The following is a 25,380-nucleotide window of genomic DNA, read 5'->3' on the forward strand; positions in this document are numbered from 1 at the left end:
GACTGAATTGCTGTGTAGGGATCAGATCATGGAACAGCACAGGGTGTCTGATCCCTGTGATGTAGCTCTGAATATTTCATGATTACTGTCCACTGCAAGTTTATTTGCTCAGTGGGGGTACATCTACTAATTTTTGTTCCAAAGTTTTTCTCACTGGCATATTTGTTGAAATGTCCATGGAGTCTACTTCATTTCATTTTGCTTTGTAGATTTATGTAAAACAAGACAAATAGTTTAAAGACCAATTTAATAGCTTTTCACAATGATTTCAGAAAGTGTACCTTTGACTTTCACCTCACCTCTTTGCTTGCAAACATTCACTGAATAGAATTAAACAGGCCTCAATTACCATACAACCTGTGCAAGTTTCTTTGCCTACATCAATGTAATGTATGAAATATCATCCAAAAGAGTCTAATTTAAAGACCATGCCTTTTCTTAACTAGCAAGCAATCTTCTCGTGGTATGATATATATATATATATATATATATATATATATATATATATATATATAAAGAGCTTGTCAAGAGAACTGGCTTTGTCCTGGCGGTTGAGCTAGAGTCTGGTGGTGTCAGAGAGGAGGATGTTGAGGAAACTGCGCAGCATCCTGGAAACACCTCCCACCCCCTGCATGCTACACTGACGTCCTGTCAGGGCACCTTCGGAGACCACCGAGGTGCACCACAGAACTCCATAGGAGGTCTGTCCTACATGTGGCAATCAGACTGTATAATCCCCCCCGTAGGATGAATACATAATGAACAGTCATTCAGAGTTATCCAGTGACTCAGAGTTATGTGCAATATTGTTGAGCATCTTGTGCAAATGTCTTCCAGTCATTTTGCATGAATTGTACTTCTAGCAATAAATAAATAAATAAATAAATTGTTGAGTTTACCTCTGTTTGTTTGTTCACAACCCTGCCAGAAAGCTAACAAACCAAAATCAGTATTTTGTCTACATATGCACACAAAATGGATGGAAATTGACTTAAAACAGAAAATACGACTGCAAATCAGAAAAGAGTTTGGAAAGAATGGAAAATGCAAATACAAAAAAAGGTTATTTTTCTTACATTTACTTTGACTTGACATGAAACCAATATATGTAATGTTTTGTGTGGTCAAGATCAGTTCATTTGTTAATAAACATCCAGTCCTGCATTTAAGGTCTGCAACACATTAAAAAAAAAAAAAAAACAGTTGGGATGGTAACACATTTACCACTTTGTAATTTTGGCACAAGACATTTAAAGACATTTTGCCATTGAGGACAGCAAGCAGCGATGCAGGTTTTCTCATGTTCGTTCTGCAGACACCTGTGAAGGTATGCAACAGTACGGTGTTGCTCTTGTTACATTTTTTCTTTTTGAAATTGTCCATGCATTTTGTACTTGGAACAAGAAGCCAGGACTGCATGCAGGCCGGTCCAGTATTCATTCTCCTCTCCTGCAGTCATGCCTTTGTAAAGTGTACATAATGGATTTTCATACAAGAAAACAGATCCCATTTTCTGGAAAACCCCTGCTGAACTTCTGTGGCTTCTTTTGAATCAAGCCTTTCTATGTTCCACTTGACAATGAAGTGGAACATAGACTATAACAACTCTGTACGCTGTTGCATCACAACAGCGTACAGAGTTGTGATGCAACACAAAAAAGTGCACAATTTTTCCAGTCATAACCACAGGTGCAGATAACACCTTCAGAGTTGTCATGGGTCTCTTAGCAGTCTTCTTCACCAGTCTTCTTGTTTTACAGCCATTCAGATTTACTCCAAACAGATTGTCACACAACTGGCATGGCTCAGCTCAAGGTTGACTGGCACGCTCCTGACCAATTAACTAACTCCTGTTGCCAAGAACCCTAGCATGGTCAGCACCTGTGTGGGCATGACAAGCCCTGGCTCCTTGCCGTATTGCGCTTTAGGGCTGGCCACAGTTCTGCACGCATCTCCAGTAACACTGGCCTTGGTAAAGGCCCCTTCACACATAAACTGGGCAAAAGAAGCAGTAACCGGCCAAAAATCCATGAACAAATATCGGAATGGGGAAGTGCGAAACATTCACCTGCTGTCGGAAGGAACACACAATCAGAGAGGTGTGCACGTTACCGCAGCGATGGTTTCATGCACGCTCATGTTCACGCGCACAGACACAGTGCAAGCATGTAGAAAGTTACGTACACAGCAGTGGAGGAGCAAAAAAAAAAACACCAAAATTTCTAATTTCTGTTATAAAGCACAGATTTAGCCTTCACCTAGACGTACACCAAGAAATAATGAAATGACACGGATTACTGTTCTCCCTTTTATGTTTTACATGAATTACCTGATGTGCTCCACTCATGAAGACATCACCCAGCTCTCATCTCAACTCATGAAGAGCTGGATCCCACATCATGAAGAGCCGGCTCCCGTGTCATGAACACATCAGCTGACATGGCATGTCCAGCATACAGTGATCCACTGGTGACCATATTGCAAATGTGGTATGTGTTTAATGTGAGGAAATCCCGCAGTAACACGCGCCTTGCAGTGATTTTCTGCATGGCACAATATTCACCAGCATTGCGGTGCTCTGATGCAGCAGTCAGCTGACAGGCGCTGTATGTCCACAGCAAAGCATATGAGCAAAGCGATCACACATGAATGAATTCACACCTTTACCCTTATTTGCTTTATTTAATTTCCACTCTTTCGGCAGTCATGTAAACTACCATTTACATGGTGGAGCCTGCCCAGCTGGCTCATTAATTTCAAACCGCCGTGTACTGAGACGCTAGCCGGTCCTTCTGTGATCATGTCTGTATGAAATTATCAGAATGTCATGAGGGCATGAGCACCCGCCAACACATGTGCATTGCGTGTTCACCAGCTGAGCTGCAGTACACAGCAGTCAGCTGTTCCAGCATCGCACTGCGCTGGAAGGTAACTGGACTCCGGGACCCTCAGCCACAGCTGACAATGTTGGATTCATCATGGTGTGTGTTGAGGGGGGGTGGACGACACACTCCACAAGCCATTTGTGTGTGTGTGTGTGGGGGGGAGTTCAGCACAGTCACACCCATGTGTGTTGCTTTGTAACGGCACACTCGTGTTGCACGTACACAATTTTCACAGACAGCTCAAATGTGGTCATCTGCACTCCACTATCGTGCCAGAAGCGCAAATTGCCACACCTTTTCTAAGTGCCCAGCGAGCAGTGTTGGACGTTCATGTGTGGTACCTGGAATTTGGCCAACACCTCCCGAGAGGGGGGCCGGATGGGCACTCACAGGGCACTCGCTGTCTTTTGGCTGCTGGTGTGCGCGAATGGTTGTGGCTACAGCCGTACAAGGCCATAGAGGTTGCTCCGATTTTTCATGAGTGGCATGCAACACCTCCTTTGTGCACCAGTCAACTTCAATCGTGTTATGTGTGAAGGGGCTTTAATCAAAATCGGCTTATGAGCCAATTATTGTCATTTGCACATAAATCCTTGCGTTCCTTGAATACACACCCATCTCGGATTGCACTATTTGCAAGGTCCACTAACAATGTTAATACAGTCATTGTTAATACCATTTTCCTTCTCACTTTGTGCATGCTTTTAAATCCACCTATTGTTTATAAATGTGTCTCTGGTGCGCACATCATTCTGATGAGTTCTTGTTTTCACACTATTAACAGTTTCCCAGCATCAGCTCTACAAGTCACCAGTGGACCAATAGCTGTAGAAAACCTGTGTATGCCAGCCATGAACTTGGCATGGGGCACGGCACATTTCCGCAGTCATTTCACTTTTGATGCATCCGAACGTTAGCCTTTGTACACGAGGCCCCAGGTCACTCTCATGTTAAATGTGGGGACACACAATATGTTATGGGCTGGCTAGGGCTAGAGATGGGTTGGTTAATTTAGAGGCTACCTTTGTGCCATAACACATGGTTATGCATGTCTTTGGCTTTTATATTTTTAGTTCATGTATGTGATTTTGAAGAGATTATTTTTCATTGTCAGTTTAAAGGGTATCATTTTAGACATTTTAATATAAAGACACCTGAATTATTATATTTTAAATTTTGGTCTTATTAATATCATTCAGGGCAGCACGGTGGCTTAGCGGTTAACACCGTTGCCTCACAGTAATAAGGTCATGGGTTCAATTCCCGCCTGAGGCCTTTCTGTGTGGAGTTTGCATGTTCTCCCTGTGTTTGGCTGGAGCCAATCACAGCAGTCCCTTAATTGGACTAAGCGGTTGAAGATGAGTGTCTGTGTGTGTGTGTTTTGTGTGTGTGTGTGTGTGTGTGTGTGTGTGTGTGTGTGTGTGTGTGTGTGTGTGTGTGTGTGTGTGTGTGTGTGTGTGTGTGTGTGTGTGTGTGTGTGTGTGTGTAAAATCATTCAAACATGTAAATGTTCAAGGGTGCACAAACCTTTTGGCAGCATTGTATCAAATCTGATGGATCACTGATGGTTGAAATGAATAAGTTTGGAAAATTTCTTCTACACTTTTGCTCCTGTCACAGACAAGGATTTTTGTTTCCCTGTGTGAATAACACTGCACTGAGCTAATAATTTTCTGTGTATGTGGTTGTTCGTGATACCAGTTTCAAACCGATGGCTGTGTAGCTCCAGGACTGATGCTCCGTAATCTTGTACAAGTTTACCGTGTGAGATCTTAGACAGCTCCAAAAGCATTTTTCTGCTTTCATGCACACTGCAGCCACACTATCTGATGTTTCCATAAGTCTACCACCTTCTCCTTCCTTTCAGTGAATGTGTTAACATCACTCTTGGTGCATCCTCACAGGACATGAGATGCAATCACTGCTGCAGCATTTTCACCATACAACCAGTCATGTCTTAAATTCTGATATGGGTTAATAATTTGGCCAGTTTGCATCATCACAGTCAGTCCATGCTGGATCCCTTACAATGAACTGTATGAAACAAACTTTATCCTGTTATCCTGTTTCTTGTTCCCTGAAGTGTTTGGAGCCGGTTTGCCACTCCTCATTTTGGTTGTGTGGAAACCTAGGAAACAAATAATGCCTACATAATAATGCATACATAATCTGTATTGTCATGACCGAAATTTTTAGTGTGTGTGTGTGTGTGTGTGTGTGTGTGTGTGTGTGTGTGTGTGTGCACATGCATGTACACAATAAAAATGTATTGTATTGCCATGGTAACACCACAAACAGAAATAACACTGAGTTCCATTGTGCATCTTGCAAGTATCACGCGACAGACAACTGATGAGATATAATATACAAATAATGAATGTTTATGAGTTCAATGGAAGAAATATTTCATGAGGTGAAAGTCATTTGGTTAGTTTCTGTTGTCATTATGATTTAAAAAGAATAAACACAGTTGTTTGACAATAAATGGCATCACACAACCACTAACCATGAGTGAAAAAGTGTTTGTATGTTATCATTCATATTCTCTGAAAAATGTCCAAAAAATCCAAAATTCTTTATATATATATATATATATATATATATATATATATATATATATATATATATATATATATATATATATATATATATATATATATATATATATATATATTATGGCACCTTTGAATGACTGCATGTAGCTGATTTAAAGCCCTGCCTATGTAATGCTCTTTCTCTTGGTCTTTTTTCTGCCTTGATCTGCTTTTTGTTGTATTTTGCCGGTCATCCCATTCAGCTGTCACTGACTCGCCTTTGAGAGATATTTCCAGCACACACTCAGAAAAGCCAGCTGTCAGCTCCCTGTCTAATGTGAATCACAAAAGGGGACAAAGTTATCCAGCTCCTGGAAAAATAATAGGTATCTTTCACAGTAGCAATGGTTTGTATTTGACAAGAAATACAAGGTAAATAAGGGGCTGACTGTATATTATTCTGTCATCATATTTTGCATGAAACATGTTAATTTGTTTGCAAGCATTAAAGCTTGACTAATGATTTAAGAAGTAATGTTGCACATTAAGATATAGTGCCTTTGGATTATTATTTATTTATTTATTTATTTGTTTGTTTGTTTATCTATTGATTTAGATCCCACAAAATTATTATTATTATTTTTTTTTTTGGCACAGCTATAATTTTATTTCTTTGTATTCAAATAAAGGATTGAGAATCATTTAACATCAATATGCTCAAAGTTCCCTGGTCTGCAAACAATGACCTTGACCCACATGAAATAAAATAGAGTAAAAGACACCATGAGACACATTGGGGAAACTCAATTTTCCAGCAAGTTGTTCAATGCTCAGATACCACTGTTCTGTTACATATGCTATAGTGTTAATATCATGGATGCAAAGAAACACACACCTTCAGCTGTGACTGAAACCTCAAAAAACAGACAGACAATAAAAAGAGAAACAAAACCTGTAATATATAAAAATAAAAATAGAGATAATTAACACACACCACCAAAGAACCCTTTGGGAAGTAGTACAGATAAAATATGGACATAGCTGAATATTTTACTGGATATCTGAACTGAACAGGAAAGACAACATACATGTAGGTCTGCTGTCTGTAGGTCTAGTGTGTCATACTAATTGTATTTACAGTTTAAATATTATTACTTGATTTCTCAAAATGGACACAGTGGGAAGACCATTTTTTTATATATTTTTTAATGTATTTTTGGGGGCTTTCACAAGTCGGTTATCTCCCAATACAATACTTATTGCAATACTTGGATACTGAGTCAATATGTATTGTGATCAACAAATATTGCAGTAAAGCATGTTGAGATATTTTTTTGCTTATTGTAAGCAGACTGTGGGAAGATACTGAATAATACATTTATAGAGACTGTAAATCAAAAGTCATATTTACAAAATCAATGCACATCACATTTGCTATTTTTTCTAGGAGCATCATATTACATATTTGGTAAGTAATGAATAAAATGCTTTTGACAGTGCCAAGGCACACCAGGCAAATGAACTCTTGTTAATATCTTGGCTTACCGTTTTCCATGCTTGATGTGAAAAAAAATGTATGCTGAGTTGAACATCACCACTGGGCCTCTCTGAGCTGAGCAGCATAATACATCACACTCAGTTGCAGTTCAGCCAAACTCCCTGACTCAGATTAGTCTCTGCCATGTTTGGTTCACAAAAGGCCATATCACATACAACTATAACACAAGACAAATTTTTGCCCTCTCTGGCTGATCCACCCCAAAGTCCATATTCATCAGCACTGAATTTGACCTCTTGGAAATTATATGACCCACCATTATTTTTTCTCATATTTGCTTGAAAAAGATATGACATCACGCAATATTCTGAGCAGCTGAATAAAAGCAGTACTATTGTATTTCCACCTCCTCTCTAAGCAAGTGAACTTGAAGGTCATCAATTCTAAATTTACAACTAAACAATAAACCAATTTTCATATCACCAAAAAAATCACCATATTGTATATACTGAGTACCTCCCATCCCTAGTACTTTTCTGAGGTCCCAGTTTCCATTGCATGGAGCATCAGGGTTGACTCTTGTGCGTGTTCTTCCTCCTTCACATTGCAAGCAAAATCTCATGGACAGAAGTGGCAATATTTACCATTGAATCCCCTGAAAATAAATACTTTACATCAATAGTATTACCCATAATTGTAAGATACCAGAGAAATAAAAGAGCTTTATGATAACTAGATTTCAACAAAAAGTAATTTTTTTTATCAGTTTTGTGAAATATCAATCACACACAACCATTAAATAGTTATTTTTCACATTTACACCATCATATTGTTTATAAAGGTTTAATGAGCACAAAATATTATCCTATTTATATTTTTTGTTGTAGTTTGTTTGTATGTTAGCTGGATACCTAAGAAGAACTCTTACAATTTGCCAACGCATTCTCTCATGAGTACCCACCAAATTTTAAAAATACATATATAACTATTTGAGCAAATATATATATATATGTATATATATATATATATATATATACGAGTATATATATATATATAGCCAAGTAGCCTTTGATCACACAGAAACTGAGGAGAGCTGACATTTGTGGTCCATTTAAAAGTCACATGACAAAACAGAAGTACTAATAAAACATAACAATGATAATAATAATACTGATAATAATAATGATGAGAATGATAATAGTGTGTATATGATAACAAGAACCTAAACAATTTAGAAAGGCATTAAGACAGTAAGTTAACATTTTTAAAAATTACAAAATAAACAGGAAATAAAAGGGATAAGTTCCTCTTCGAAAAGCAACAGGTGAGCTGGACTCTCAGAACATTAACCAGATGAAGGTCTCTGCAGCTTTGACCTCTTGGAGTTTTTGGAGACACTTTTCTCACATTTTGAAGAGCAGAGATGTCCTCTTCTTCCTTCTGGATTTCAGGTTTTGGTGTCCAGCTCCATCACTGGACGTTTTGAAGTGCATCTGGATTTACAAGGTTCTCTGCAAAGCAAATATTGAAATGTTCCTGATGTGGGACAAGTGAATAAATATATTTCTTAAAATATAATGAAATATGAAACAACAGTGTGCTTTTTCTTTAAGGTCTGTTTATTACATAGTTAAGAAAATAAAATTAAAGTTGAGACTGTTCCTGTAGTCAAAACAGGAACAATTAAAACATTAGTCTGTAGAGTATTTTGGGAAAAATAAAAATAGATCAAGCAATTTCCAAACATAAAATATTCACTCAGCTCGATTGATTGAATGATTGATTGATTGATTGATTCTGCAGCTAAAGGCTAAATGCTAAGCTAACATTACCCAATAAAACTTCAGGCAAGCCTCGGGCCAATTTTCAGAAGTCCCGTTGCTCAAACCGGGTGTGTGTATGTGTAGGTAATAGTGTAGAATTTCAGACTGAGTGTGTCTGCTTGATCTCGCCAGCTGCTTATACACATGCAGGTGTCTTTGAAAAAAAAAACACGAGAGAAGACAGAAAATCTGACAGGCCTATAACTTCCATCACCAATCTCTTTCTTGTATGTTTTTTTTTTTTTTCTGTAATAGACAGATTTACCGTACAGTATAGTTTTTATGATGTAATAATTTATGTAAAAGCGGTACAACACACATTCAGGGAGTTGGACATGTTGCTGTATCCATCCCCTGACTTGACTTTAAAAAGGTGGCTGTAAACATAATGATTTGCGTTGAAGACAAGATTTACTGATATAGGACTTAAAAACTGAGGCACCATATATACAAATCACTATCACTCCTAAATGGTTAACACCATATTATTGTCAAAATCCTTGAATTCAACAGTCTGCATTGCAAGAGCATCTTATTTGTTTTATTTTGTTCCAATTGTGGTGATAGGCAAAACTGTGAAACACTGCCACAGAGAAATTAGTTATGGACCTGACAGTTCTTCCATTGTCACTTGGTGTACACTTTGCTATTTTCGAACAAACCTAAAGTCACACAAATGCATAACAGCAGTTGAAGTTGGTTGCTGAATTATAAAACATCCAGCTTTTAGTGATGTTCTGTATGGATTCGTAACAGCACTCAGTGCCACACGGGCCACACTTCACAGCTCATTTTGTGGCTTAAACATGAGATATTATAAGTTGCATGAGTGAGCAGTTGTGAATAATATGTGTCCTTGGTGTTGAGTGCTCCCTTTGTCCAAGGACCAAACATAAACTCTCTGTTCAAGACTAAAACTGAACAGGAAAAGATCAGTGTTGTACAGTTTTCATTACACATCTAACACGAGTTGTTCCAATCTCGTTATTGTGAAATGATTCAAACATACACACATTTCTTAGAAATTACAGGCATTTAATCAGTTATTAGCATTTGAATACATGAGTTCTGCTGACCGCTGAGTGAAAAGAATAGCAGAAAAGCGGTTTGACTGACTCACTTTGCCAAACAGTGACTTTTAAGCACAACAGTGCCTATTTACAGTGGCCAGAGAATCATTCATTCATTATTTCATTAAAACACACAAATAATCAGCTTCAATACAGTGTCATGCTCAATACCCCAACATGTTATGTTTTGACTTGTTCTATTTTTATCACCCTGGCATGAAATGTCAGAGGGGTATGGCGGCCAGCATGTCCATTCGTCTGTCAGTTTTCACTTAGTGCAATATCTTAAGAACTAGTTTACCAATTTCATTCATATTTAGCAGAAGGATGTACTTGGGTTATCCGCGACACCAGTAGATTACAGTGACAAGTCAGTTTCAAGGACACTCTGATTCAAGATATTGTCAAGATATTGTCATTGCCACCCTTGTTAGTGTGATATCTCAAGAACCAGTTGACCAATTTCATTCACATTTAGCAGAAGGGTGTACTTAGGTGATCCCCCCGATTTGTGAGGACTGGAGGGTATGTCATTTCCTGATAACTCTTGTTGAAGTCTCCATTAACGGGGTTTTGATTTTACCCTGTTAGTTTGTCTGAAAGTCAAGTTATTGGAACGGGAAAAAAAAAAAATAAAAAAAAAAAAATATATATATATATATATATATATGAGGTCTGTTAGAAAAGTAACAGACATTTTTATTTTTTGCAAAAACTATATGGATTTGAATCATGTGTGATTGCATCAGCCAAGCTTGAACCTTCGTGCACATGCGTGAGTTTTTTCACGCCTGTCGGTTGCGTCATTCGCCTGTGAGCACGCCTTGTGGGAGGACTGGTCCAGCCCCCTCGTCGGATTTTCATTGTCAGGAAATTGGCTGATCGACTGCAGCTTTGCTTCATCAAAATTTTTTCAGTGTGAGAGACAGCCAAGTGGAAACCATTTGGAAAATTCAGATGGCTTTCAGTGAAGATCTTATGGGGATCACACAGATTAAGGACAATTACAACTGGATTAAAGACGGCCCACAGTGGCGGATGGCGTACCATGGATGACGCGCCGCGCACCGAGCGGCGATTCACAGGCTCAAACGACCAGATCATTTCCAAAGTGAAGGCTTTGTTGATCAGGGACGTCGTCTGACTACCAGAGAAATGGCAAGACAGCTGGACATAGCACTTTTTTGGCACATTCCACTGTTACAGGAGTTTTTGTAATGGAAAGAGGAGCGGAGAAATTTGCCACGGAGCCGCTCATGGCATGGGACGAAAGCACCTCCATGTTGGTCTCACAGGACAAGCCCTAACATGCCCAGCTCTTGCACCATTTGGAAAATTCAGACAGGTTTCGGTGGCTTTTCAGTCGTGTGACTATCCGAGAAATTGTGGATGAGCTGGACATGCCACAACATGTCCTGTGAGGCTTCATCACGGTGTTGCTTTTTGTTCTGTGCCCTGCGCCTCCATCCCGACACGCGAAGTCCTCCGCACCTCTTTTCATGACAAAAAACTCCTGTAACAGTGGAATGTGCCGTTCATTTCCAAAGTAAACGCTTTGTTAATCCGGAACATCGTCTGACTACCACAGAAATGGCAGAAGAGTTTGACATCAGCACTTTTTCGGCATGAAAAGACGTGCAGAGGACTTCGCGCGTCGGAACGGAGGTGCAGGGCACAGAACAAAAAGCAATGCCACGATGAAGCCTCACAGGACATGTTGTGGCATGTCCAGCTTGTCCAAAATTTCTCGGATAGTCACACGACTGAAAAGCCACCGAAAGCCGTCTGAATTTTCCGAATGGTGCAAGAGCTGGGCATGTTAGGGCATGTCCTGTGAGACCAACAAGGAGGTGCTTTCATCTCGCGCCATGAGCGGCTTCGTGGGGAATTTCTCCGCTCCTCTTTCCATTATAAAAACTCTTGTGACAGTGGAATCTGCCGAAAAAGTGTCCAGCTGTCTTGCCATTTCTCTGGTACTCAGACGACGTCCCGGATCAACAAAGCGTTCACTTTGGAAATGATCTGGTCGTTTGAGGCTGTCAATCGCCACTCGGTGCGCGGCGCGCCATCCGCTGCTGTGGGCCGTCTTTAATCCAGTTGTAATTGTCCTTAATCTGTGTGATCCCCATAAGATCTTCACCGAAAGCCATCTGAATTTTCCAAATGGTTTCCACTTGGCTGTCTCTCACACTTTCTGAAAAAAGTTTGATGAAGCAAAGTGGTAGTCGATCAACCAATTTCCTGACAATGAAAATCTGACGACGGGGCTGGACCACTCTTCCCACAAGGCGTGCTCACAGGCGAATGACGCAACCGACAGGCATGAAAAAACTCATGCATGTGCACAAAGGTTCAAGCTTGGCTGATGCAATCACACGATTCAAATCCATATAGTTTTTGCAAAAAATAAAAAGGTCCGTTACTTTTCTAACAGACCTCGTATATATATATATATATATATATATATATATATACAGTAGTGTTCAGAATAATAGTAGTGCTATGTGACTAAAAAGATTAATCCAGGTTTTGAGTATATTTCTTTTTGTTATATGGGAAACAAGGTACCAGTAGATTCAGTAGATTCTCATGAATCCAACAAGACCAAGCATATGCACACTCTTAATGCTATGAAATTGGGCTTTTAGTAAAAAAAGTAGAAAAGGGGTGTTCACAATGATAGTAGCATCTGCTGTTGATGCTACAAACTCAAAACTGTTATGTTCAAACTGCTTTTTTAGCAATCCTGTGAATCACTAAACTAGTATTTAGTTGTATAACCACAGTTTTTCATGATTTCTTCACATCTGCGAGGCATTAATTTTGTTGGTTTGGAACCAAGATTTTGCTTGTTTACTAGTGTGCTTGCGGTCACTGTCTTGTTGAAACACCCATTCAAGGGCATGTCCTCTTCAGCATAAGGGAACATGACCTCTTCAAGTATTTTGACATATCCAAACTGATCCATGATACCTGGTATGCGATATGTAGGCCCACCACCATAGTAGGAGAAACATGCCCATATCATGATGCTTGCACCACCATGCTTCACTGTCTTCACTGTGAACTGTGGCTTGAATTCAGAGTTTGGGGGTTGTCTCACAAACTGTCTGCGGCCCTTGGACCCAAAAAGAACAATTTTACTCTGATCAGTCCACAAAATATTCCTCCATTTCTCTTTAGGCCAGTTGATGTGTTCTTTGGCAAATTGTAACCTCTTCTGCACATGTCTTTTATTTAACAGAGGGACTTTGCGGGGGATTCTTGCAAATAAATTAGCTTCACATAGGTGTCTTCTAACTGTCACAGCACTTACAGGTAACTCCAGACTGTCTTTGATCATCCTGGAGCTGATCAATGGGTGAGCCTTTGCCATTCTGGTTATTCTTCTATCCATTTTGATGGTTGTTTTCCATTTTCTTCCACGCGTCTCTGTTTTTTTTTTGTCCATGTTAAAGCACTGGAGATCATTGTAGATGAACAGCCTATAATTTTTTGCACCTGCGTATAAGTTTTCCCCTCTCCATTCAACTTTTTAATCAAACTACGCTGTTCTTCTGAACAATGTCTTGAATGTCCCATTTTCCTCAGGCTTTCAAGGAGAAAAGCATGTTCAACAGGGAACGTCTTTTCAATTGGGACCCGGGACTTTCATCCCGCTACACATCTCCCCACCATTTTTGACTTCGTCCCAAAGTCACAGGTGCATGTTAGCATACTCTGTGACCCACATCCTATTCATGATGCCAGATTGAAGCAGCAGGACCTTCGTGGCCGGGAAGATGGTGGGGGATCGAACCCACACGGCTCGCACCAAAAGACCGTTCCTCTACCAGGTCAGCCAAAGGGGAACTCCCCGTTAGCCAAGCTAGCGGGAACGTCTTTTCAATTGGGACCCGGGACTTTCATCCCGCTACACATCTCCCCACCATTTCTGACTTTGTCCCGAAGTCACAGGTGCATGTTAGCATACTCTGTGACCCACATCCTGTTCGTGACGCCAGATTGAAGCAGCAGGACCTTCGTGGCCGGGACGACGGTGGGGGATCGAACCCACGCGGCTCGCACCAAAAGACCATTCCTCTACCAGGTCAGTCAAAGGGGAACTCCCCGTTAGCCAAGCTAGCGGGAACGTCTTTTCAATTGGGTCCCGGGACTTTCATCCCGCTACACTTAAATAGGGGACACTTGATTCACACCTGTTTGTTCCACAAAATTGGCAAACTCACTGACTGAATGCCACACTACTATTATTGTGAACACCCCCTTTTCTACTTTTTTTTTTACTAATAGCCCAATTTCATAGCCTTAAGAGTGTGCATATCATGAATGCTTGGTCTTGTTGGATATGTGAGAATCTACTGAAACAACTGGTACCTTGTTTCCCATGTAACAATAAGAAATAAACTCAAAACCTGGATTAATCTTTTTAGTCACATAGCACTACTATTATTCTGAACACTACTGTATATACACACATCTCCAGGTCATAAACAATTCGCAACACGTGACCACTTTCCACCATGCTGTCACTTTTTCTTTGCATTTTCACTTTGTTTGCCATGTAATTTGCCCAAAAACTCAGAGAGAGTGCCATGTTGATGATGGGGACAGATGAGGCCTGTCTCCGGAAGTAGAAGTATTGTGTCTTATGCATCACATTTTGCCCCTTTCGTGGCCGCCCTCAAATGATACTATGGTGCCCAATTGTTTATCCCAAGAAAAGCAAAGGGAACATAAATCCCAGTAAAAAAAGAAGCATAATTTTTTTAATACCACAGCAATACAAAACAGTTAGGAGATCCACTGCCCTTCAACGTCTCCCATGTTTCTACTTAGGATCGCCACAGCAAATCAAGGTGAATCTGCATACTGAATTAGCACAGGTTTTATGCTGGAAGCTCTTGCTCATGCAATTCCATATTGCTTGGAGAAATGTGGGAGGGATGAGGTTTGAACCGGGAACCTTCCGTACTGAAGGCGAGTGCACTAACCATTTGGCCACCACCCCTGCCACACAACTGGATCATAATTTTTAATAGGCACACCAAACCAATGTTAGCTTGTTAGCTGAGCTTAACAGTGTTTGGGCTTCATTTGCCCTGCCAAGGAATGGGCCTACAGTCTGATCTATCTATGGGCTGTCGGGACACATACGGGAAGTCAGACACATGTTACAGCACTGGTTCCCAAAGTGGTGGCCATGTGAACTGGGGGTGTAGAGGTATTGCAGAGGATATGGCAAGGCAAATGGAAGAGGCTTGTTGCTGTAGGACTTTTATATATGCTTCTTGTGCATTGCTTTTATGATCTGCTAAGCAATTGGGTCAGTTAAAATATTTAGATAAATATTCTGCATGTACTATTTATATATTAAAAAAAAATTATATTTGCTTAGTTACATTTAGAACCAAAAGTGACCGCAGCCTCTCACTCGGTTGCTGTGTGCTGGAATCAACCACGGCAAAAATAAGTCCCATGTGGTCAGAGTTGCGTTGTGCTGCTGAAGTGAGCCAAAACACAAAAAAGAAATTAAAGTTCCCTGGAAAGGCTGCATCTGACGCATGATACAGTATCGCCCACTGCCAGCAGTGTCCGGCAGCTGGTAACAGTGCACATGTGCACCCCCTGTGCACACATGCATGTGTGGTGTGCGCGCACATGCATCGAGCACACATGTGCACGTGTGCTGCACACACATAGCTGCTCATACATCCATTGTGAACACACCCACACACACCCAGCGTTCAAGTCATCAGTCCAGCACCTCTGCTTGTAAGCACACACGCATGTGAGGTCAGTAGTGCTGGGAAGTGGAGGACTGCTGCAGATATGATTGCATGACTGAGTGAGTGACTGCACCATGCCGGCTTTGACACATATGGCGTGAGTCCAGTCCATACGTTGGTTGTACTGCAGTGTTCAGTACCAGCAGGGACTGTGCAAAGAGGGGGACACAGCGCTCCCTCCTACTCCGGCCCCGTGTTTGCCATTTAGACGTTTGGACATCAGGCAGGCTTCAGCACCTTTTATGGCCGTCTGACAGCAGTCTGTGTCATCTACCTGTTGTCTACATACGGTTTGGATGCCATCGTGCAGGTGTGGATGAGGTAATCTGGATGTGTTCTGACACTGCTGACCATGCCTCTTTTCCTCCAGACCTCATTGGATAATGATAATATTTGCCATGTCAGCATGGTTCCTGCACATTCTTGCTATGTGTAATGGGGGCTTTAGGATAAAAACATTTCATTTTTGAAGTGAATGTGAATAACGGAATAACATGACAACTCCAGGAATCATTTTCTTTCCATTGTGAGACAAAACATGTTCAGTAGAATTTTTTTTTAATTATTTATTTGTTACATACATCCAGATTGTGGGTTTTGTGGACATTTGAATTTAATATTGAAAAGACAATTTGGTGTACATTTTGCAATATATCTCAATCTTTATTTATTTTTTTGTTGTTGCTCATTGTTGTTTGTAATTTTGCATCTCTAAGTGATGGAATTACCACTTGGGTACAAATAAAGTTTTTTTTTTGTTTGTTTTTTTAAATTTGAACTTGATCCGGATTGTGGATTTTGTGGATATTTGAATGTAATATTGAAAAGCCCATTTGGTGTACATTTTGCATTATATCTCAATCAAAAGTGTGCTTTATATATAGGATTGGATTTAAAAATAATAAATAAAAACTGAACTGATTTTTCACACATTTTGGTTGAGGGGCAGGGCATAGCGAAAGGAAGTTAGTAAGGTAGAAACAGGTCTTGCTCGCCCTAGATCTTGCACTTGCTTGCTCTCTCTCTCTCTATCTCTCTCTCACCCTCTTTCTCTCTGTCTGTGTGTGTCTGAACCAATTTCCATTAAATTTGTTGCAGGAGTGCGGCATGGGCTAACAAAAAAAAAACAACAAAACACTTTAGACATTTAAACAGAACTCAGTAACAGCACATAACCAGGATATATATATTTTTTTTTCCCCATTAACAAATTAAATAGGATTTCTTTGTTTGTTTATTTATTTGCAATTTCTAAAATGGAATAGTGGTTAGCACTGTTGCAAAGGTGAGCAGTTTGAGTCAGGGCTTCAAATCCACCTATGCTCAGTTTCTTTCTGTGTTGAGTTTGCTTGTGCTCTGCATGTCTGTGTTGGTTTCCTCCTGACAATCTGGTATCCTGCTATATAAAAAAAAAAACATGTTTATTGGGTTTGTGTTCCTTATATAACCAGTGACCACGTTAGTGGGTAAAGATCTGGAGCTGGTCCCCAGGTGCTGCTCAGTGGTTGAACCACTGCTCCTAATGTGATCAGATTGTTTTGATAAGGGCATTAATAAAGGTCATCCATCCATTTTCTATACCCATTCACTCCAATTAAGGGTGATGGGGGGGGGCAAGAGCCTATCACAGCAGTCATAGAGCATGAGATGGGGTACACCCTGGACAGGACCCCAGGGTCACATATAGACAAACACATCCACACCCATAATCACAGCTACAGTCAATTTAAAGTTTCCAGTTCACCTAACCTGCATGTCTTTGGATGTGGGAAGAAGCCGGAGCACTCGGAGAGAACCCACGCAAGCACAGGGAGAACATGCAAACTCCACACAGAAATGACAGGAAGTGATCCTACAACCTTCTTGCTGTGAGGCACCAGTGCTAACCACCAAGCCACCATGCTCCGTGATTAATAAAGTATGAGTTATTATTTAATCTATCTATCTATCTATCTATCTATCTATCTATCTATCTATCTATCTATCTATCTATCTATCTATCGATCTATCGATCTATCGATCTATCTAGCTATCTATCTATCCACTCATTGCATTTTACAGTGTATGTGCCTTGTCTGCTGCAAAGCCTAGGGAAAAAAAAAAATATCACAGAAAAATACCTGCAGATTGAGATGATGTCCTGTTTTTACATCACAATGTGACATGGGAATAATTGCTGCTGAGCTACAATTTAACACGACACATCAAGAAATGCAATAATATTAAATATTGGCTATATTACAGTTGGTTGTGTCAGGGCCAGAAACCTGCTGTGCATGTTGGACCACTGCAATGGTTAAGATGTCACAAATGATTAAAGTGATTAATAATTACACCTGTGCTTTTCCTGCCATAGTAAGTCAAAATATCGAGCATAAAAAGTAATGGCCATGGGTTTCATAAAGTCTTAATGGTTCATCAGAGTTGAGTGACTCTTTGCACAATGTGGTAATAATTTCTCTGTGGGTGTTTAAAAGTGTTTCTGATCAGTGCCACTCTCAGATAACCATGTATTGAGATTTGAAGATTTCTTTACACACAGCCTGCCATTTAGTTTAAAATTAAATTAATTGGTTTGAAGGAGTTTGCATTGAGTTCAATTTCATATGTACATTGCTTATACTTAGACACATCAAGCAATCAATCAATCAACCTTTTTTTTATATAGCGCCAAATCACAACAAACAGTTGCCCCAAGGCGCTTTATATTGAAAAGTCAAACACATCAAAAAGTTTTTGGTGAAGTGCTAAGTAGTAAGAAGTAAGGACTAAAAGCAGCTTGTTTAACTTTGAAACTGAAGTTTGGACACACTTTCCCATTCACACACACACACACACACACACACACACACACACACACACACACACACACACACACACACACACACACACACACACACACACACACACACACACACACACACACTCATCTTCAATTGCTTAGTCCAATTAAGGGTTGCGGGGGGCTGAAGCCTATTCCAGCAGTCATAGAGTGTGAGGCGGGGTACACCCAGGCGAGGACACCAGTCTGTCACAGGGCCACAAAAAGACAAACAAACACATTCGCACCCACTCGCACACCTACAGACAATTTAAAGTTTCGAATCCACCTAACCCGCGTGTCTTTGGACGTGGGAGGAAACCGCAGCACATGGATGAAACCCATGCAAACACGGGGATAACATGCAAAATCCACACAGAAAGGCCACAGGTGGGAATTGAACCCATGACCTTCTCGCTGTGAGGCAACAGTACGAACCACTAAGCCACCATGCTGTCCCTTTCCCATTCAATTGTATGGAAAAATATATCCAAATTATTGACTGATTCTGTATTTTGGATGTGCTACCCAAGACAGATGGGATAGCTCACTTACAGTCTCATATCTATCTATCTATCTATCTATCTATCTATCTATCTATCTATCTATCTATCTATCTATCTATCTATCTATCTATCTATCTATCTATCTATCTATCTATCTATCTATCTATCTATCTATCTATCTATCTATCTATCTATCTATCTATCTATCTATCTATCTATCTATCTATCTATCTATCTATCTATCTATCTATCTATCTATCTATCTATCTATCTATATATATACTTTGTGTTGGTATGTGTCATTATATCTGAAAGTACACTCATCATCCTATTTATTCAATGCATGGAATCTCAAGTCAAACTTGCTAAAAATAACTATGCATCACACAGGTCAATTCACACATTTGCACAGGGCAACCTATTCAGCTTTATCCACCAGTGCTGAAAGTGCTTTCTCCAATAGCAGAAAAGCCTTTCTAAAAGACTGTGAAGTACCCAGTCATTGGAAATGTGGCCATAACCACAGCATTCTTTAGGGTTCAATGGTAAGTTGCTGAATAAGGGATTCGCTCCCAGGGGCCATTGATTCTTTAGGTTTGGTCAGGTATAAAAGGGAAGGGTTGACCAGGTAGAATGCAGTACAGCAGTACGAGAGGATTGAAAACATCACCAGCCAACATGAGCACCACTGACATGAGCATGAGAGGAAAGGTAATATTATGACTGCAGAGATTTGTTTTCCCTAATTAGCAATTTTTATCCGATTCCAGCATGAGGCTGCCTCACTGAAGTTCTTCCATCTCTCCAGATCATCTTCTATGAGGACAGGAACTTCCAGGGTCGTTCCTATGAGTGCATGAGTGACTGCTCTGACATGTACTCCTACCTGAGCAGGTGTCACTCCTGCAGGGTGGAGAGCGGCTGCTTCATGGTCTATGACCGCCCCAACTACATGGGCAACCAGTATTTCATGAGAAGGGGCGAGTACGCTGATTACATGAGCATGATGGGAATGAGGGACTGCATCAGGTCCTGCCGCATGATCCCCTGGGTAACCTTTAATACAGCTCTACTTGTAGTGCCCATGGTACATTAGCTTCTTACATTACAAAATACTTCAAATAATCTGTATTTAATTTTACAGTACAGGGGATCCTACAGGATGAGGATCTATGAGAGGGAGAACTTCGGTGGTCAGATGTACGAGGTGATGGATGACTGCAATAGTTTTATGGATCGTTACCGTATGAACGACTGCATGTCCTGCCACGTGATGGACGGCCACTGGCTGATGTACGAGCAGCCACACTACAGAGGCAGAATGATGTACTTCTGGCCCGGAGAGTACAGGAGCTTCAGGGATATGGGCTGGAGTGGAATGAGGTTCATGAGCATGAAGCGCATCATGGACTCTTATTACTAAATGTACCCTGAATTGATCAAACTCCAATAAATAGAGCATTTTATCAAATAATTTGACTTTGATACCTGAGTTACAATGTGCATTAACCAGCTACTTCATTCAGTACACGCTACTAGTATACGGTTATGCCTCCTTTTCTATCCTGGACATAAAGAGTATTTGTGTTGCTGGTGCCATTCTGTTAACTCGTGTGCTTGAAACGATGTCTGGGTTTATGAAATCATGAATGAGTCAGATGTGAATGCCTGAATACAGAAGTATCTGGAATTCAATGAAGGCCGCTGGTCAAGTCTCTTGTTTTATAAAATTGAATGTGCAATGTATAATGTTACAATGTATGGAATTTAACGGTGTTTATTCAGCAAAATGAAATATTACCATTTATAGCCATCTATTTATCAATCTATAATTACTGCAACAACAAATCAATGTGCTTTCATAAACTTCAAATGAGACCTTCATATCAACACAAGAGTGAGCCCCCTCATGGAATTCAGCATGTTGATACACTAGTAAAGAAGGAACATACTTACTTTTACACGTGACTTTTGCTACATTCCTGCTGCAGAAGGCCCACAAATGTGTGCAGCGATTTGTACTTGTGTGGAGACATCAATGCCTCAAGGCAATACAGCTTCACACCACCAGGGTGCCACTGGTGGTGTGAACAATGATACTGGTCACGCCTACTGTTTTAAACCTGGCGGGGCTCTCAAAGAACATTCAATTATTCAGTCTGAGGGTGTCTTTTATTTTGGTGTTTCAGACACCAGGATGGATGGATTATGGGCCGTTAAGCAAAAGTATTCATGTCCAAATACATTTGCTACAATAATGACCCCATAATGGATCTTCTATTTATATTTGCAGCTTTTAATTTAAATAAACACAAGAATAAATATGGTAATAATAAGAAAATATTAACATAAATAGTACTATATCCCCACTAAAGCTGTCGAAAAAATTAAGGAAGCTTCTCACAACCAAGCTATTTAGATACCACATTCAGCCAACACACTGGTCCATGCAGACTTCCCTCTATTGCATTTAGCAAACACTGTCAGTTAATATTCACCCGCTTATGTACAACCCCAGTTCCAATTAAGTTGGGACGTTGTGTAAAATGTAAATAAAACAGAATACAATGATTTGCAAATCCTCTTCAACCTATATTCAATTGAATGAACCACAAAGACAAGATATTTAATGTTCAAACTGATAAACTCTTTTGTTTTTTGTGCAAATATTTGCTCATTTTGAAATAGATGCCTGCAACATGTTTCAAAAAAGCTGGGACAGTGATATGTTTACCACTGTGTTACATCACCTTTCCTTCTAACAACACTCAATAAGCATTTGGGAACTGAGGACACTAATTGTTGAAACTTTGTAGGTGGAATTATTTCCCATTCTTGCTTGATGTACGACTTCAGTTGTTCAACAGTCCAGGGTCTCCATTGTCCTATTTTGCACTTAATAATGTGCAACACATTTTCAGTGGGCATCAGGTCTGGACTGCAGGCAGGCCAGTCTAGTACCCGCACTATTTTACTACAAATCCACACTGTTGTAACACGTGCAGAATGTGGCTTGGCATTGTCGTGCTGAAATAAGCAGGAACGTCCCTGAAAAAGACATTGCTGGGATGGCAACGTTTTGCTCCAAAACCTAGATATACCTTTGAGCATTGATGGTGCCATAACAGATGTGTAAGTTGCCCATGCCATGGGCACTAACACACCCACATACCATCACAGATGCTGGCAACAATCTAGATGGTCTTTTTCCACTTTTGTCCGGAGGACACAACATCCATGATTTCCAAAAACAAATTGAAATGTGGACTCATCAGACCACAGCACACTTTTCCACTTTGCGTCTCTCCATTTCAAATGAGCTCGGGCCCAGAGAAGGCGGCAGCGTTTCTTGATGTTGTTGATGTATGGCTTTTGCTTTGCATGGTAGAGATTTAACTTGTACTTGTAGATATAGCGACGAACTCTGTTAACTGACAATGGTTTTCTGAAGTGTTCCTGAGTCCACGTGGTAAGATCCTTTAAACAATGATGTTGGTTTTTATTGCAGTACCACCTGAGGGATCGAAGGTCATGGGCATTCAATGATGGTTTTCGGCCTTGCAGCTTGCATGTAGAAAGTTCTCCAGATTCTCTAAACCTTATGATTACATTATGGACTGTAGATGATGGAATCCCTAAATTCCTTGCAAATGAACATTGAGAAACATTGTTCTTAAACTGTTGGACTATTTTTTCATGCAGTTGTTCACAAAGTGGTGATGCTCGCCCATCTTTGTTTGTGAACGGCTGAGGCTTTTGGGGATGCTCCTTTTATACCCAGTCATGGCACTCACCTGTTTCCAATTAACCTGTTTACCTGTGGAATGTTCCAAACAGGTGTTTTTGAGCACTCAACAACTTTCCCAGTCTTTTGTTGTCCGATCCCAGCTTTTTTGAAATGTCTTGCAGGCATCCATTTCAAAATGAGCAAATATTTGCACAAAACCATAAACTTTATCAGTTTGAACATTAAATATGTTCTCTTTGCAGTGTATTCAATTGAACATACGTTGAAGAGGATTTGTAAATCATTGTATTGTTTTTATTTACATTTTACACAACGTCCCAACTTCATTGGAATTGGGGTTGTAGTTTCAGCCTGTTGCAGGAGTATTCCACAACTTGAGGCTCATAATGAAGTTGTGAGACAATAAGACATTAGTGAAGAGGACATTCATGATTTAAAAGAGAGACATAAGAACAACAACACCACCAGGAAAACACAGAGTGATGTGAACTTCTTCACTGAATGGCTGAGTGGAACCAAGAAGGAGAAGAGAGGGCTCCTTGTTCTTTCTCCGGTGGAAGTTGACAAATGGAGTTGACAGTAATTATGTGGTTATTGTTCTTTACTTTTGTTGTATCATGCAGTCCAAGTCCTTCAGACTCAGGCTGACACAGATACACTGGGGAAAGATACTGGGCGTGATAGATAAACAGACATGTGATAAGGTATACATATTTTCCTCCAAGTTACATTACATTAAATGTCTAAAAGTGTCGTAATTGATTCGGCTACTTGGACAGACATCCTGGTTCTTTAAAGGATGAACACAGTCTTTTGACACCATAAGGGGCCTATACCTAGATACTGTCAGTGCTGTATCAAGTGGAGACCATCTCTCAATTCTTCTTTTTGAATTCAGATGTTCTTCATGGATGTGTTTTGGATTCTACCCTGTTCAGTATTTGCATGAAGTATAGGAGGTGCATGAAGCAATGAATCACATGAGGTTGGAAGAAAGGTATGAGGAGCTCACAACCTTCAAGTGGATGAAAGCAAAGCAGTCAAAGGCTGAAAATGATCCAGCAAACAATCATGGTGAAAAATCTAAGAATGGGACTAGAAGATGAAACAGTTCAGGATTACAATCCAATGTTGGAGGCTAAGGATATTGGTCTCCAGCAGAAACAGCACCATTGTCACAAAGAATTAAAGGCCAAATACAACCATTTTCTAACAGTTGGCAGCATGAGGTGACTGTCTTATGGGCTACACCACACTAGAGCACAAATGCTGTATGAATCACACAAATTGGAAAAACAAACAGAATCTGAGCTGCACTCATACGAGACAAACATTCGTACAGCCATGTACCAGTGTGTGTACCAGTGCTGAAAGTGCTTTCTCCAATAGGAGAAAAGCCTTTCTAAAAGACTGTGAGGTACCCAGTCATTGGAAATGTGGACACAACCTCAGCATTCTTTAGGGTTCAATGGTAAGTTGCTGAATAAGGGATTTGCTCCCAGGGGCCATTGATTCTTTAGGTTTGGTCAGGTATAAAAGGGAAGGGTTGACCAGGTAGAATGCAGTACAGCAGTACGAGAGGAGTGAAAACATCACCAGCCAACATGAGCACCACCGACATGAGCATGAGAGGAAAGGTAATATTATAACCGCAGGTTTTTTTGTCCTAATCAGCATTTGTTTTTCTGATTCCAGTATGAGGTCGCCTCACTGAAGTTCTTCCATCTCACCAGATCATCTTCTATGAGGACAGGAACTTCCAGGGTCGTTCCTATGAGTGCATGAGTGACTGCTCTGACATGCACTCCTACCTGAGCAGGTGTCACTCCTGCAGGGTGGAGAGCGGCTGCTTCATGGTCTACGACCGCCCCAACTACATGGGCAACCAGTATTTCATGAGAAGGGGCGAGTATGGCGATTACATGAGCATGATGGGAATGAGGGACTGCATCAGGTCCTGCCGCATGATCCCCTGGGTAAGCTTCAATACAGCTCTACTTGTAGTGCCCATAGTACATTAGCTTCTAACATTACAAAATACTTCAAATATTCTGTATTTCATTTTACAGTACAGGGGATCCTACAGGATGAGGATCTATGAGAGAGAGAACTTCGGTGGTCAGATGTACGAGGCGATGGATGACTGCGATAATTTTATGGATCGTTACCGTATGAACGACTGCATGTCCTGCCATGTCATGGATGGCCACTGGCTGATGTACGAGCAGCCACACTACAGAGGCAGAATGATGTACTTCTGGCCTGGAGAGTACAGGAGCTTCAGGGATATGGGCTGGAGTGGAATGAGGTTCATGAGCATGAGGCGCATCATGGACTCTTACTACTAAATGTACCCTGAATTGATCAAACTGTAATAAATAAAGCATTTTATCAAATAATTTGACTTTGATACCTGAATTACAATGTGCATTAACCAGCTACTTCATTCAGTACACGTTACTAGTATACAGTTATACCTCCTTTTCTATCCTGGACATAAAGACCACTGGTCAAGTCTCTTGTTTTATAAAAGTGAATGTGCAGTGTGTAACGTTACAATGTATGGAATTTACCGGTGTTTATTTGACAAAATGTAATATTACCATTTATAGCCATCTATTTATCAATGTAATTACTGCAACAACAAATCAATGTACTTTCATAAACTTTGAATGAGACCTTCATATCAACACAAGAGTGAGCCCC

At 40.3% G+C, this 25,380-nt stretch overlaps 2 protein-coding genes across 2 annotated transcripts in view; both read left to right on the top strand.

Moving 5' to 3' along the window:
• The window catches only part of LOC117524263 (gamma-crystallin M3-like), a 78,006-nt gene extending 57,657 nt beyond the window's left edge, over positions 1 to 20,349 (top strand). The window contains exons 2-3 of the mRNA XM_034186033.1: positions 19,718 to 19,977; positions 20,071 to 20,349. Coding sequence (XP_034041924.1) covers positions 19,718 to 19,977; positions 20,071 to 20,349 — 539 coding nt within the window. The remainder of the gene's footprint in view (positions 1 to 19,717; positions 19,978 to 20,070) is intronic.
• Positions 20,350 to 23,645: 3,296 nt separating this feature from the next.
• Positions 23,646 to 25,022, top strand: LOC117524264 (gamma-crystallin M3-like). Its single transcript, XM_034186035.1, has 3 exons — positions 23,646 to 23,748; positions 24,376 to 24,650; positions 24,744 to 25,022. Exons 1-3 carry the CDS (start codon positions 23,646 to 23,648, stop codon positions 25,020 to 25,022), a joined length of 657 nt encoding a protein of 218 aa, XP_034041926.1.
• Positions 25,023 to 25,380: the final 358 nt, after the last annotated feature.

This window comes from Thalassophryne amazonica, chromosome 14, assembly GCF_902500255.1.
Source record: "Thalassophryne amazonica chromosome 14, fThaAma1.1, whole genome shotgun sequence".
NCBI classification, from domain to species: domain Eukaryota; kingdom Metazoa; phylum Chordata; class Actinopteri; order Batrachoidiformes; family Batrachoididae; genus Thalassophryne; species Thalassophryne amazonica.

Bases quoted from the DNA above. Each gene is read 5' to 3' on its own strand.
- LOC117524264 (XM_034186035.1), top strand. From the start codon at position 23,646: ATGAATCACATGAGGTTGGAAGAAAGGTATGAGGAGCTCACAACCTTC. The intron at 23,749-24,375 runs GTGAAAAATCTA...TTCCAGTATGAG, and splicing joins TGATCCAGCAAACAATCATG to GTCGCCTCACTGAAGTTCTT. The intron at 24,651-24,743 runs GTAAGCTTCAAT...TTCATTTTACAG, and splicing joins CCTGCCGCATGATCCCCTGG to TACAGGGGATCCTACAGGAT.